Genomic DNA, 13,022 nt, shown 5'->3' on the forward strand with positions numbered 1-13,022 from the left:
GAAATGTAGAACTGGCTTACTGTTGTTATATATACAAAACAGAGCACAGTGAAATACAATGGGCAGATCAATTAAATATCTTAACAAGGGGACCAATGAGATGGTTCACTGAACAAGGCTAGGGTTGCTTTTTGGGGGCAGGACACCAGTGAACGACAGAGACTCTTATTGAGAAAAACAGCACATCAGCAAATTGCCATGATTATTAATGTTCCTAGTGATCACCAAGGGGCGCCAATATGAGGGTTCACTGAGAAAGGTGAGGGTTGCTTTTTGGGGACGGATCCACGGTGACTAATAGAGACTCCTGCTGGGCAAAACAGCACATTAGTATATTAACTAGTGTATTATCATGTTTCATAATTTACAATATTTCTATGGAACATCTTTTGTGCTGTGCCTTTCATTTCTGTTTAGAACATTAATGGCAGTCCTAATATTGTTTCACTATTAATGTGTTGTTGTTCTCTGGGACAGTTCAGGCAAATTGTGCAATATTTATTGATACGAAAGATGATTTGCGGAGAATAACCGATGCACAAAAAAGGTGGAATGGAATGAAACGTCATCTATATGCACTATTAGTTAAACTATCCCAGTCGATGTTCTGTATATTTCTCACATGCATCATTTGTAATAAAGTCCTGAAGCTAATAATATGACATTCTTTGACGGGGTGATTCACCGAAAGCCATAAAAGACGAGGGGCTAGGGGGTTGGTATTTTCAAAGGAGGTCGCATCTTGAAATAGCAACCCTCTGGTCTAAAGATTGCAATGTACAACAAATACGAGAACAGTGATAAGTCAGCGTGTTGGGCAATCAAATAAAACTAAAACACCTAGAAAATGAGTGACAATAAAAAATACAGTGGATGCAAGGCAAGAAGCATTAGCGATGCAGCGATGTAAGATAGCTTCAAACAAACCAAAAACAGTAAACACATTTTCAAAATGAATAAATGGACTTTTAATCAGTTTCATTCGAGAATCACATGTAAAGCACGAAAGCTACCTTTTCCTTTGACTGCACAGGCATGGTATAATAATGATGGAAAAACTAGGGTGACCTTCACTTCGAATCATTTTCATATGCCATATTTCCGAAATGCTCCCAATTTGTAAGTGATCAATTTAGGCCCAGGCATAAAACAAACAGTTCAAAGTATCCTCTAGTGCAGAGCATACTTCAAAGCAACCCCAGCAGTCAGAGAACAAGGGATGCTCTTTTGTTGTTAACAAATGACAAAGAAGGAAGAAGTAATCAAACCTGCTGCAAAATAATGAAATGTTCTGACTAATGGAATAATGTGTGATGGAACAGGTAGAAATCTGAAAATGCGACAGAAAAGCAGACCTCTTCTTAGAACTAGATGCAGAGTTTGAGCTGACTCCGGGAGGCATGTCGCTATAAAAAGAGTCGGCATCTCCAGGCTTTTTTACATAATCTCCCTGGGGAATTTGTCTGAAGCATAATAAACACAGGAGAGTCAGAAAACAAGGCACAAAGACTACATGCGCACACTTACACAAATAGAACACATATTAGTTTGGGGAAGGAGGGAAGGGACAAGGATAATGGTATACACAAGTTAGCAACATTAACAAAGGATTTGGACAACCACATCAGCAGAAGGTCTGTGGCAGTTACAGTGTTAACTTTTTCATCCATCTGTCTTAGATTTGTTAATCTAACATTGCACTACATATTTTCACGACATTGTTCAGCGTTATGTTTTGGATAAGTCTATATCACTGTAGGTGAGTTTTAGAGCTATTAACAAGGGAAAACATTAAACACTGAATTAGGGTGCAACGTTTCTGATTAAAAGTTGGTGAAGGTCTAGTTATTGAAAACACTGATGAATTACAAATGGAATCGTATACATAGGTATATCGTTGCAGTCTTAAATTTTAGATCAATACAGGGAACAGTGTCTCTAAAATATAAAACTGTACAATGCATTGCAAACTAATGCAAATAACGGAGTGAGTGAGAACAACACAGAGCTCAGACCATATTAGAATAGTCCTCTAAATAATCTAAAACTTTAATACACACACAGACTATGTATTCAATCAAAAAATCACTGATAACCCACGGCCCTTGTGTTTGCCAAGAAGAAAGCTGCAATTCAGACATCCCTGGGCCAAAACATGTCTACAATACAACCGCAACCAGAGAAACTTCCCTGTAAATTTAAAATGCAGTGTGATACCACCAATTAAACTATTGGGCTTAATTGGACATGGCATGTGGGTTTCCTGTGTGAGAGCTAGAACATGGACCTATGTACTAAATAGTTGTTCCCAAATAACTCTGTTATCTTAAGGCACATTCTCAATTAGATGTACACACAAAAAAGCATTGGATTTGTTTTATTAGTGTCCTCCTTTATGATTGTACTACTGGATATTAGCCTCCAGAATATCGTGAGAAAGGAATCTCAAGGACAGAATATCGAGGGACAAAATATCGAAAGTTAAGTGCATATAGGGTAGTATAAATTTACTATTCCTAACTCAACATATACATACCATGAAGATCTATGTACCCAATAGGTACATTTATGTGGAGTTAGTTATAGGAAATCGAGACTTACTTACCGGTCAATTTTTTGCTGTTGAAATTTTGTCCTCAACATTGTGTCCCATCGATAATCTGGGTTCGGTATTCAGGATGCCCACAAATCTCTATGGATTTTTTTCACAATATCTTAATTAGATGAAGAGATGTAAATATTGTTTACTTTTAAACTCTTTCCGAAATTCAGGCTGTGAGAACTCATATGGATGATCTCTTAAAATATATTCTTATTCCTTCCTTTTCTTAGTTGCGCTAAATCAAAATCCACCTTCCCCCTTTTTGAATGGAACTATTTTTTTACAAAAATAGCAAGCATTCTCTCTAAATCAAATTAACTGTACCACTAGCCAAATGTAATAACTGTCTGTTGAGGACCTTGGCTGTGCAGCATATTGACTCCACAATCAAAACTATATTGAATATGCATTTTTCCTAAAACCCGGCCACTCAACTATGTAGATGTTCAGGTATCTAACAGGAAGGGACTGAGGCTCATAAGGACAGTTGAACTCTGTCACTCTCTCCAGATTACTGCATAATGAGGATTCATGCCAGGATTTATGATTTTCCACTAGCTAATACAATTTTTTTTAGAACGATGCCAGATTTGTAGTCATCTATAACAGCTTGGCTGATGGAATTTGTGTAGCATGGACTTACGTCTGCAAATTTAATATGGAGTTGATTCTTCACTCCAAGGCATATTTTTGTTTAACCTCTTGCTTACTTGTCCATATGCATAGGCTCAGCTAAAGGTAGATTTAGGTAGTTGCCCAAGTAAATAGATTTGATTACCACCACCTTATAATTTCTCTAAATACTACTTGTTATAATGTTGTAATATAATGCCTTAGAGTTCCAGCTAAGATTTGCAATCATTGAACCTAAAGACCAAAAAAGTAAACAGTTGCTATTTGAGTTATGTTTTGCCGTTTTTGCCAAATTAAGAACCTTATGTCCTCTTAGAACACTAATCGGAGTGACAATTCATGGTGACAGTTCCCACTGCTCCCCTCCATCTGTCTTGTAAACTGGTTCCTGATATTTGGATGTATAGGACTCTGCTGCTTCCTTGTGGTGTGGTACACAGTCTATGCAAATTACAAACAATTGTTCAGGAGCAAAATATTTAGCTACCCATAAACGTACTCAGATAAACCCAAAAGAAGTCGTAATACAACAATTGTGTAGAGGAACACGATTTAGAGTATACAGCATGAAGAGTATTGTATTGTTGAGGATATATGATTCAATAAATCACATTTAATCGTAGGCAAACCAGCTGCAAACAATAGGTACTGGTCAGAAACAGTTGAAGCTTCTGCTAAACAATACTCATGATGTATACCCTAATTACATTAAAACACACACATAATATGTAGAAGTAGAATACACTCGAGTGGAACAGGATTATAATCTATAATTTACTTAATAAACTAGTTTGTCACATAGATTGATTCTCAATGTCAGAATGGTGCCACCTAATGGAAACCCTACTTAAATACTTTTTTTGCAAAGGCCAGAAAAAAATAGATATCATACCCTATTACAGACATTTCAATATATAATATTATAATTACAATAATTTGATTTTATAATATTATATGAACAAAGCATAGAGATGACTAAAGGCCTTTGTATTCCTGGAGGTGATGATTTGTGGTTTTAACTAACACTAAGTTATGGGGCTGCAAGGTCGCCACTGTCCAGTTACACATTTGCTGAGCTTTATGGCTGTGCCAAAGGACTTTTTCTACAAAGCTAAATATGTCTAGTGTGGTCCTTGTGTGCCATTCAGAAATACAAGACACCAGTGACTGGTACTTGAAAACTCCTACAAATGTTTGTATGGCCTAAATTAATTTCTCAGGTTGTATGGCAATTTTTGAGATGATGTTTGAGAGGTTTTCATAATTAGAATAAAAATTCCTTAATCTGAAAATACATTTCAGATATCTCACTTTTCTAAACAGTAATGGAGAAGTTTTATTTAAAACGCCATTCAACCAGGTGTGACTAAAGTGAACTCGCACCTCTTGGCAAAAAGAGAATCTTATTTGTATGCGCAAATGGGTGTTCGCTGCTGCGTCATGCACTTCCCAGGCTTCTAGTTAACCGTGGAAAATCGCAAGATTAAGGATTGGAGATTACCTAGGTTTATCATGGAATTTTCACTGAGCATTAAAAACGTGTTCACAATGTGTCTTTATGCAGCCTGCATTTCCCACTCAACAAAAAGATGTATGATTGACAATTAAATATTGGATAAGCAGTTAGGTAACATAATCTCTTGGCTTAGGCTAAAAGTTTTGCTACTGGAGTAAGACACTGGTAGAATAAAATGAAGTACTGAATAGGTATAAGCATATTATAAGGCACTGGTAGAAATAAGGCAGATATTGGGGAGGCAGGCTGAAAAGAAGTGGAGTACAGTTTACTACGAGTAGAAGGAATCCAGGACATAGGGAGGAAGGAAACATCAGTTGGATGGAACATGGTTTTATTCAATTAGAGAAGGTGTTGTGAAGAAAAAGACCGCTTACAAAGTATCAGCATTTGTAGCCACAGGACAAACAGCTTACCCGAAGGTCATGACCTGGTGCGTTTGCATGAACAGTTCTTTCTTGTGGCTTGGTGTCATGCACAGGAGCACACGGCTTCCTGCTCTCCATTTGACTCCAGGTAAGTCATCATTGTTGTTGTTGGTTCATGACACAGAAAGGGAGAGTGTGATTTAAGAGGTAATGGCAATGATTGGTTTAGGGGTCTCAACCAATGAGATACTAACCTCTCCATTTTAACAACCTGTACCATACAAATCAACCAATCTTCAATTTAAGCCTGAAAAGATGGCAGAATCCTAAGTATTTTGCTAGAGAAGGATAATTGCTGCTTTACTTGCAGGAGGAAATACTAGGAAAGTTTTCCTGATTTTAAACTTGAATCTATGCCTTCTTGTATTTGTATTCCATGACTCTAGACGACTGAACAGATCCCACAGGAATGATGGAATCTTGGTCTGCTGTGGGAAGTCTTCAAACTCTAAGTGGGATTAAACACTGTAAGGATAGACATTGGTGGTAATGATGAGCTCAAGAGCTCCACCTTCTGTTGCCAGCATTGAGAAAGGATCCGGATTTTAAAAATTGTTTGGCTATGTCCTGTGTTACCCCTGTCATTGGAATGGCAATGTTTGGATTTTCCGTTAAATCATTCTTTGCAAGATGTTTTGGCTTTCCTGTCAACTGAATGTTAGTTCAGTGTAAATGCAGTAGCCATGCCCAGATGTTTATGTGGTAACTCACAGTAAGTGGGTATGCCACAGTACCTTGTTAAACAATGTAAGATTATTCAGAACACTGCTGCTCTGTTGATCATTGACCCCAGAAAATATGACCACATCTTGCTTAACTTCACTGTCGGAACAGTGTATTCAATCTTCAGTACATCATGACTTTCATATTGCATTCCTCCATACATGTTGGACACATTGCGGCTTCATGCTCCTGCTAGCAGACCTTAATTTATTTTTTTATGAAATAGATCAGTGGGTTCGATATTTCAGTTTTATAATCAGATTTCCTGATGTGTTACTGTTGGATATAAGATGTCTCATTATTCATTATTAGCCACCTGACTTTCATGATAGTCTGAAAACAAGGCTCTTCTTAAAATATCAGAAACACTCAGTCATTGTTTCCTCTCTCAGAGCCACTATGCCTTAAAGAGTGGATGTGCATTTCCACTTTTGCTTCCAGCTCTCTGGAATGACTGCCTGTTGGATAGGTGATTGATCAACAACTACCTGGCTTTCATGATGGCCCCAGAACAAGTCTCTTCTCAAAGTCTCTTTGCAGAAGCAACCAAATATAAGTTAAATACATATAAACGTATACAATTTCCTTGCCACATTATGAAAAACACTTGTGTTCTGGTAATCCAATCAATATTCCCAGCCCATGACTTGTACTGCTACAATGATTTACTTAGCAAGCCAAAAAGGTCATGTTCTCATTCAAGTCTAACTGTCTGTGTTGCTGCGAATGTATGACGGTATTCCGCATGCGTTTATCATGCAAGACTTGAGGGGGGCTGGATTTTGGAATAGTTTAATTTATTATTCCAACTCCAGTCTGTACAACAGCAGGGAAGGTGATGGACTTTGATTCCAACACTATTCCACCAATGTGCCGCCCCTAAAGCAAGTCATTTTAACAACTTACATGCAGAACAAATGCGTGCTTAAGACGAGTTCGTACTGTTGCTGGCACTGTGAAGGCACAGCGTGATTGGGGCTTCGTCCTAAAGGACTTTTACTGATGCCGGAATGTATGACTGGGTTTCACATGTGTTTATCATGCATGCCTTGGGAACGCCGTCATTAGAACAAACAAATCTTTAGCACACAGGCGCTCTGCACCCAAGTCTTATAGCAGCTTGCCTTGGGAGGTGCTGGATTTTGGAATAGTTCAATTTACTATTCCAACTCCAGTCTGCGCAACAGCAGGGAAGGTGATGGACTTTAATTCCAACACTATTCTACCAATGCGCCCCACTAAAGCAAGTTGTTTTAATGACTTGCATGCACAACGAATGCATACTTAAGAAACGTTTGTTCTGTTGCTGGTGCTGTGAATGCACAGCGTGATTGGGGCTTCGTACTATAGGACGTTTCCCAATGCTGAGGTTTCTGAACTAATGACGTGCATTGTCTTTCAACCTTGGGCGCTTAACCCTTGAATTACGCAGAATATGAAAGAGAAATTAAATTAAAGGACCAGAGGGTATTTTACAAAATCAGGAATTTGCAAGATAATAAAGATCATATCCTATACTATATATCTGTTAAAGTTGGTCAGTGAAGTATAATGATACAGTGAACTCACATATGTGTTAAAATGACACCTAGATTGTTCATTTAATATTTGAATAACCTGCTTCGTGGGAAGCTTGGACTGCACTGTAGAATGAATGAAATCCTTTTTGAAAGTCATAGGAGCAGCACGCTAATGCCTTCTCTTCATGTGTACCATGACAGTGCTCCCAAATAGGAATGAAATTGCAAGGAGTTTGGTACAATGAGTGCCCCAGTACACATCATAGGATCCTGAAAAAGATGGTAGGCCAGTGTATAGTGCACCTGGATACTGATTCTTGAAGCACATTAACAATGATTCAAAGGAGAAATGTGACTTTATGCTAAATATATTTAAACTCTAGGCGTATCTCCACATGGAGATATCAGGGAGCAGTTGCATAGGAAGAGGGGTGCGGTTGTTGCGGGCCGCCCCGGGTGTCATCACTGAGGGGGTGACAAAATGGCAAAAAATATGTGTTTTAATCACATATTTTTGCTATTTTGTGAAGCCGGGGGTGACAAGAAATCACTGAGGGGGGTGACAAAATGAAAAAAATATGTGTTTTAAACACATATTTTAGCTATTTTGTCAAGCCGGAGGTGACAAGAAATTTTCCGCCCTGGGTACCACCTGACCTTGCTACGCCACTGTCAGGAAGAACTCATCAAATTCACCATATAAAAAAAATCTAAATGTTTTACTACTCAGGAAATATTAAAATGTGCAGAGGAGGGAATAGATTTTAGAGCTGTGCATTTGCTGACAGAAAACAAAAACGTGGATTGAGATCAGTTGCTATGGATTGGCTTGCAGGTTCATTGACTTGATGAATCAGGTGCATGTGGTCCCATCACTGTATTTTTAACCTTTGCAAAAAAAGTTTCAGCTCCAGTCAAAGGAAGGCACCTTTCTGACAGGGCACATCTATAGAAAGGAGGGTTTTTGATATGATGTGCCCGAGTCTAGTTCGCGATCACATTGCAATAATTATGCTGTCTTGATTAGGATGTGAAACATTATCATTGTTCTTATGTTACATACCTTTGTTTCCTATAGTTTCTTTCCAAGACAGGGAAGAAAAATAAAAAAAGAATGAGTTACAAATGCAATTGTTTCTGAACTGAAGACACTGCATACAGTTTTGCATTGTTGCATCTTTTCCACCATAACATTGTTTATTTAATAAAGAAAATGCACAGGTTTAGCTCACCAACTTAGTACTATAATGGGAAAGCTACATACCTCACAGTAACGATATTTGTTCTCTTTCTTATTTTCCACTCTAAAATAGTTCAGCACCTCATAGAGGGTCTGAAGACATTCACGCAGCAGGAGCGCCATAGACACCCAAGGGTAGCACCACTACTGACAAGATCCCCTGAAGTGATACTATATGGGCATCACTATCCTCTTCCATATACCAGACTCCTAGATCTTCAAAGATATTCTCTCGCTGGTGGTGATGAGGAACATTAGATGGGGAATCACAAAACAGGATGCAGAAGCGACAACATTCTTCCAGTTAGGTAAGAAAAAGTTATCAGCTCACTGTAGAAACTTCAATCTTGAAAGATGCCAATGTTTAAAGCTTACCAAGAACTGTGAGACATGTAAAAGGTAGAATACCTTATTAAAAATGAAATACATGGAGATATTCAAGGCTGTATGAATTTCACGAGTTGCACAACCATGAATACCGATCCAAGGAATAGCTGGAGACTTCAAATGGCTTTTAGAGTTAAGAACTGCAGACCAGTGAAAACTGGGAAGGGCTGCACAGTGACATCCAAAGATGTGACATTAACTTGTTTATAACTCAAGCCTGTGAGTTATCATTGTATACTGCCAAATTGCTAGACTCTGAGACAAAACCATTTTTGCGCTTTTAATAATAAGATGGCCAATTGAGGTGACAACTCAAAGTTCATGTTTGATACTCTATGGGAATTTCAAACTTGAAGCAGACATTTGAAATGGTAGAGTAAGAGGGAAATATCTGAACAGCTTCTGAGAAAGAGAAGGCTTAATTTTGGCGAGAATCTGTTCTAAGAACACTGACCCACACAGTGTCCCATAGAATACATGTTGAGGAGCATCTTTAGTCCATTCTATCCTGTTAAAAGCAGAAGATTGATCCAAAGATGAGCATTTTGGCATAACGTGGAAACTAGAGGGTAACTACCATGCACCACCTCCGAATATCAGAGGAAACACCTCCAAGCAACTCTTCTACATACTATGTAAGCTCAGTACAAAAGACACTACGGGTATGATCAGATCTGCATGTAAGGTGTCTCGCAACACCCCTAGATGTACCTGAAAAAGTTTACCACCCTCATGAAAGAAGGCTGCCTTGGTCAGATGAGTCTAACTCTCAGTTGGAAGCGGGCATCAGAGAGAGAACTTTGTCCAGATCCGAAATCTCAGTATACAGACAGAAATATATGTTGCACTTTCTCTTGTTCTGCCCATTCTATTCCAGAATAAGAGAAAAGTGTATTGCGCAGACTGTTGCTAATGAAACACATAAAACAGAGCAGGAGGTTTTGTCGACCTATTCTGTAACAACTTTGGATGCCACGACTTGAGAGACGGCATAATATATGACAGAGAGGTAAATAATAAGGGACACACTCGCTTCTCATAAAGTGCCATCTGCTGTAGAGGAGAGGCCTGAAAGACGGCAGTAAATACACAAATCAGCCACCTGATTATGGCAGGGAGAGAGACCTTACACAGACGTTTTATTGACCTTACATTGTAGTTTTTTTAATGATTCTTATTTGCTTCTCTTTTTTTCATTGCTTTATTTGTGTTAATAGCTAGATACAGAAAAACCTAACCACATTCTCTCTAAAGTTTACCAATTTGAACGGTTTGAGACAAGGACGAAGCAAATCTGTCAACTGAAAATATTCTGAAAGATTGAGCGCCCAAAGCGTATATCCGTCTAATCATCTTCAAACTCAGTAGTGCTTGGTTTGCAGAAAACAACCTTGGGGAATCCTGCAAAAGGTTATGGCTCTGTTTGCCACAAAGAAGACAACGATAGTTAAACCACTGCTGCTGGAATTACCTTTAGCAATCACACTCTAATTATCATTTAGTCTGACAGTCCTGGTGACAAAATGATGAGGCCGATAACAAAATACCTGTTCTGTGATACACAGGAGGGCATAATTAACACCATTTCGTGTTTATGTAATTCTATCCGAATAGTGATTTAATATTTTAGTTGATTGAGCTCTTAAGGAAAATGTAATCCAATTGTTCAAGGACTAGTGCATTGCTACATTAGGTGCTCTGAAAGATCTTGTAACTCTCTGGACCACTCACTTACACATTACTGCTATAGTGGATATGCTCGCCTTCAGTGCTTGCAGGCACATGCATCAAAGGATTTTGCGATCGCAAACGGAGCGAATCGCAAAAATCGGCCGTTTGCGTTCGCAAAATCTGCTTTTGGAATGCATGAAGGGTGAAGGCCCTCGCAATTAGAGAATTCGCAAATATTTGCGAATTCTCAAATTGCGATTCCATTTAAGAAATCGCATTTTGCGATTCCTTAAATGCAATGCATGAAACTTTTAAAAATTGCGATTTCGCAATTAGGGGGAGCAAATTACCATGAGGTTGAACCTCATGGTAATTTGCAAAAACTTTGAAAAATGCACTTTTGCGCATTTTTCAAAGTTTCATGTTGTGCACACACATGCCCTTAGGGCATGTGTGTGCACAACATATGTGCACAGATTGATTTCAGGGGTGTAACTGGGTGTCCTTTGGACATCCCTGCACCCTTGAAATCGCATTCTAAATTTGCGATTCGCTCATTGCTAATCGCAAATTGAGAATGTTGTCCCATTCATTCCTATGGGCCTAGAGGCACATAGGAATGAATGGGGAGGTATTCCTTAATTGCGACTCGCTATTAAGGAATATTAAGAAATCGCAATTTTTTCAGCGATTTCTTCATGCATTGCATTTTGCGATTCCTTAATTGCGATTCCTTATTTTTCGCAATTAAGGAATCTCAAAAAGCAATATTGATGCATGTGCCTATTGATTTGAAAATAATAAGTACTAGGGAGCAAAGTTTTCCCCAGAATCCCTGCGCACTGTTGTTGAATGTTGGTATGCTGAATATTAAGGCTGTCTAGACTTGATTTCACCTCACACCTTTCATGAATCTCCATACTGTCCCTGCCTTTTTTCATCTCACTCTTGCATGTTCTTGCTCATCCATGATTTCTCCCTTTATCTCATTTTTGCCTTTCGCTTCCTGCTTCCTTCTATCCCCCTCGCTGCCTTTCTGACTCTTGTTCTGGGTCAAAGGCTGATCATGAAAAATAAGTTCTGGTTCCCAAAAAGGAATGTCGGTGGACCCCACCTGCAACCATAGTCTCAAATTAAGCACTGCTTGTCTTCCCAAGCAGATTCAGCTCACTGGACTAGGATACGACTCTGCTCCTACACTTATTAGTGCCAAACCAACCCACAGCCACCAGCATGCCACTGGAGGGTGTAGTATGTGCCTGCACTTCAAAACCAGGGCAGTACTGGGTTAGGGAAGTGCCATTATGCATGTTGCATAGACTAGACTGTGAGGGGACATTTTGGTGTACGTGCCACTGTGCAGAGGCTGCAGCTGAGCGAGCACTAGAGAAAGCTAGAACCCGAAGAGATGTAAGCAGTCAGATAGAGTACAAAGGACGTGTACTGAACAGTGAACACTTAAGGAAACATGGTGGAAAGTTTGCCCAGAGCTTTACAGAGTGGTCACTCACCGATTTGACCACATACCTTTTCTGGCAATCACAAGTTAGCCCAAGGGGCCATGTCAGAAGCTGATGGACCTTGTCCTAGATCCCTTTGGTCACTCAACCCCTGAAGAGAGGGAAATGACCTCTTGCATCCAAAGGCAACTCTGTTGCTGCCGGCAGCATTGAAGCATGGTGGCACCAGACGCTGACTTCAACCCTCCCGCTACCAGTGCAAAAGAACTTCACAAATGGCTAGAACTGGTAAAACTGAATTAAAAGCAGGCAACAAAACAGTGGCCCTTAATGTGTCATTCCAGTTTCTTCCAGGCATTTGAAGACGATCAGGAGTATAACAGGAAACTTGCAAAGGTATGTTTGCTATATGTTTAACCGGCAAATAGGATGACATTTCCATATGGCTAATAAAAACATAATTTGGTAACCTTATAGCAAACAGAAACTTTGGGTGGAACATTCCAGTTCACATTTGCTTTGCTCAGATGGGTGTACACAACGTGTAGTACAAAGAGTTATTGCAGAAAGAAAGACAGCAGACGATTCAGAGGAGAAAAAGATCCAATTGAGCAAGCACAGGAGGAATATACGGACATGGAAGTGCACTTTGTAGTACACAAAATGCATATCTCTAGGAAGGTACATTTCTTCCTCAATGTGATAATATAATACATTTTGAACAAATGTGAATTATGCACACAACGCTTGCCTTGGTCTAAATCTGCTAGTCTTCCATTCTCCTCTAAGGCACAAGATGCTTCATGTTTAATACAGCTGCATCCTTATTTGCCACTTCACCA

The 13,022-nt window shown here is 39.1% G+C and overlaps 1 protein-coding gene across 2 annotated transcripts in view; it reads right to left on the reverse strand.

The window, feature by feature from the left end:
• The window catches only part of ADAM22 (ADAM metallopeptidase domain 22), a 1,243,161-nt gene that overhangs the window by 128,394 nt on the left and 1,101,745 nt on the right, over positions 1-13,022 (reverse strand). The window contains exons 26-27 of one of the 2 annotated variants that reach the window (XM_078663589.1): positions 8,486-8,503; positions 1,356-1,463 (exon numbers count right to left, since the gene is read on the reverse strand). In XM_078663589.1, the coding sequence (XP_078519715.1) occupies positions 1,356-1,463; positions 8,486-8,503 (126 nt within the window). The remainder of the gene's footprint in view (positions 1-1,355; positions 1,464-8,485; positions 8,504-13,022) is intronic. The other variant, XM_078663588.1, reaches the window with a different exon arrangement.

This window comes from Lissotriton helveticus, chromosome 10, assembly GCF_964261635.1.
Source record: "Lissotriton helveticus chromosome 10, aLisHel1.1, whole genome shotgun sequence".
Taxonomy (NCBI): domain Eukaryota; kingdom Metazoa; phylum Chordata; class Amphibia; order Caudata; family Salamandridae; genus Lissotriton; species Lissotriton helveticus.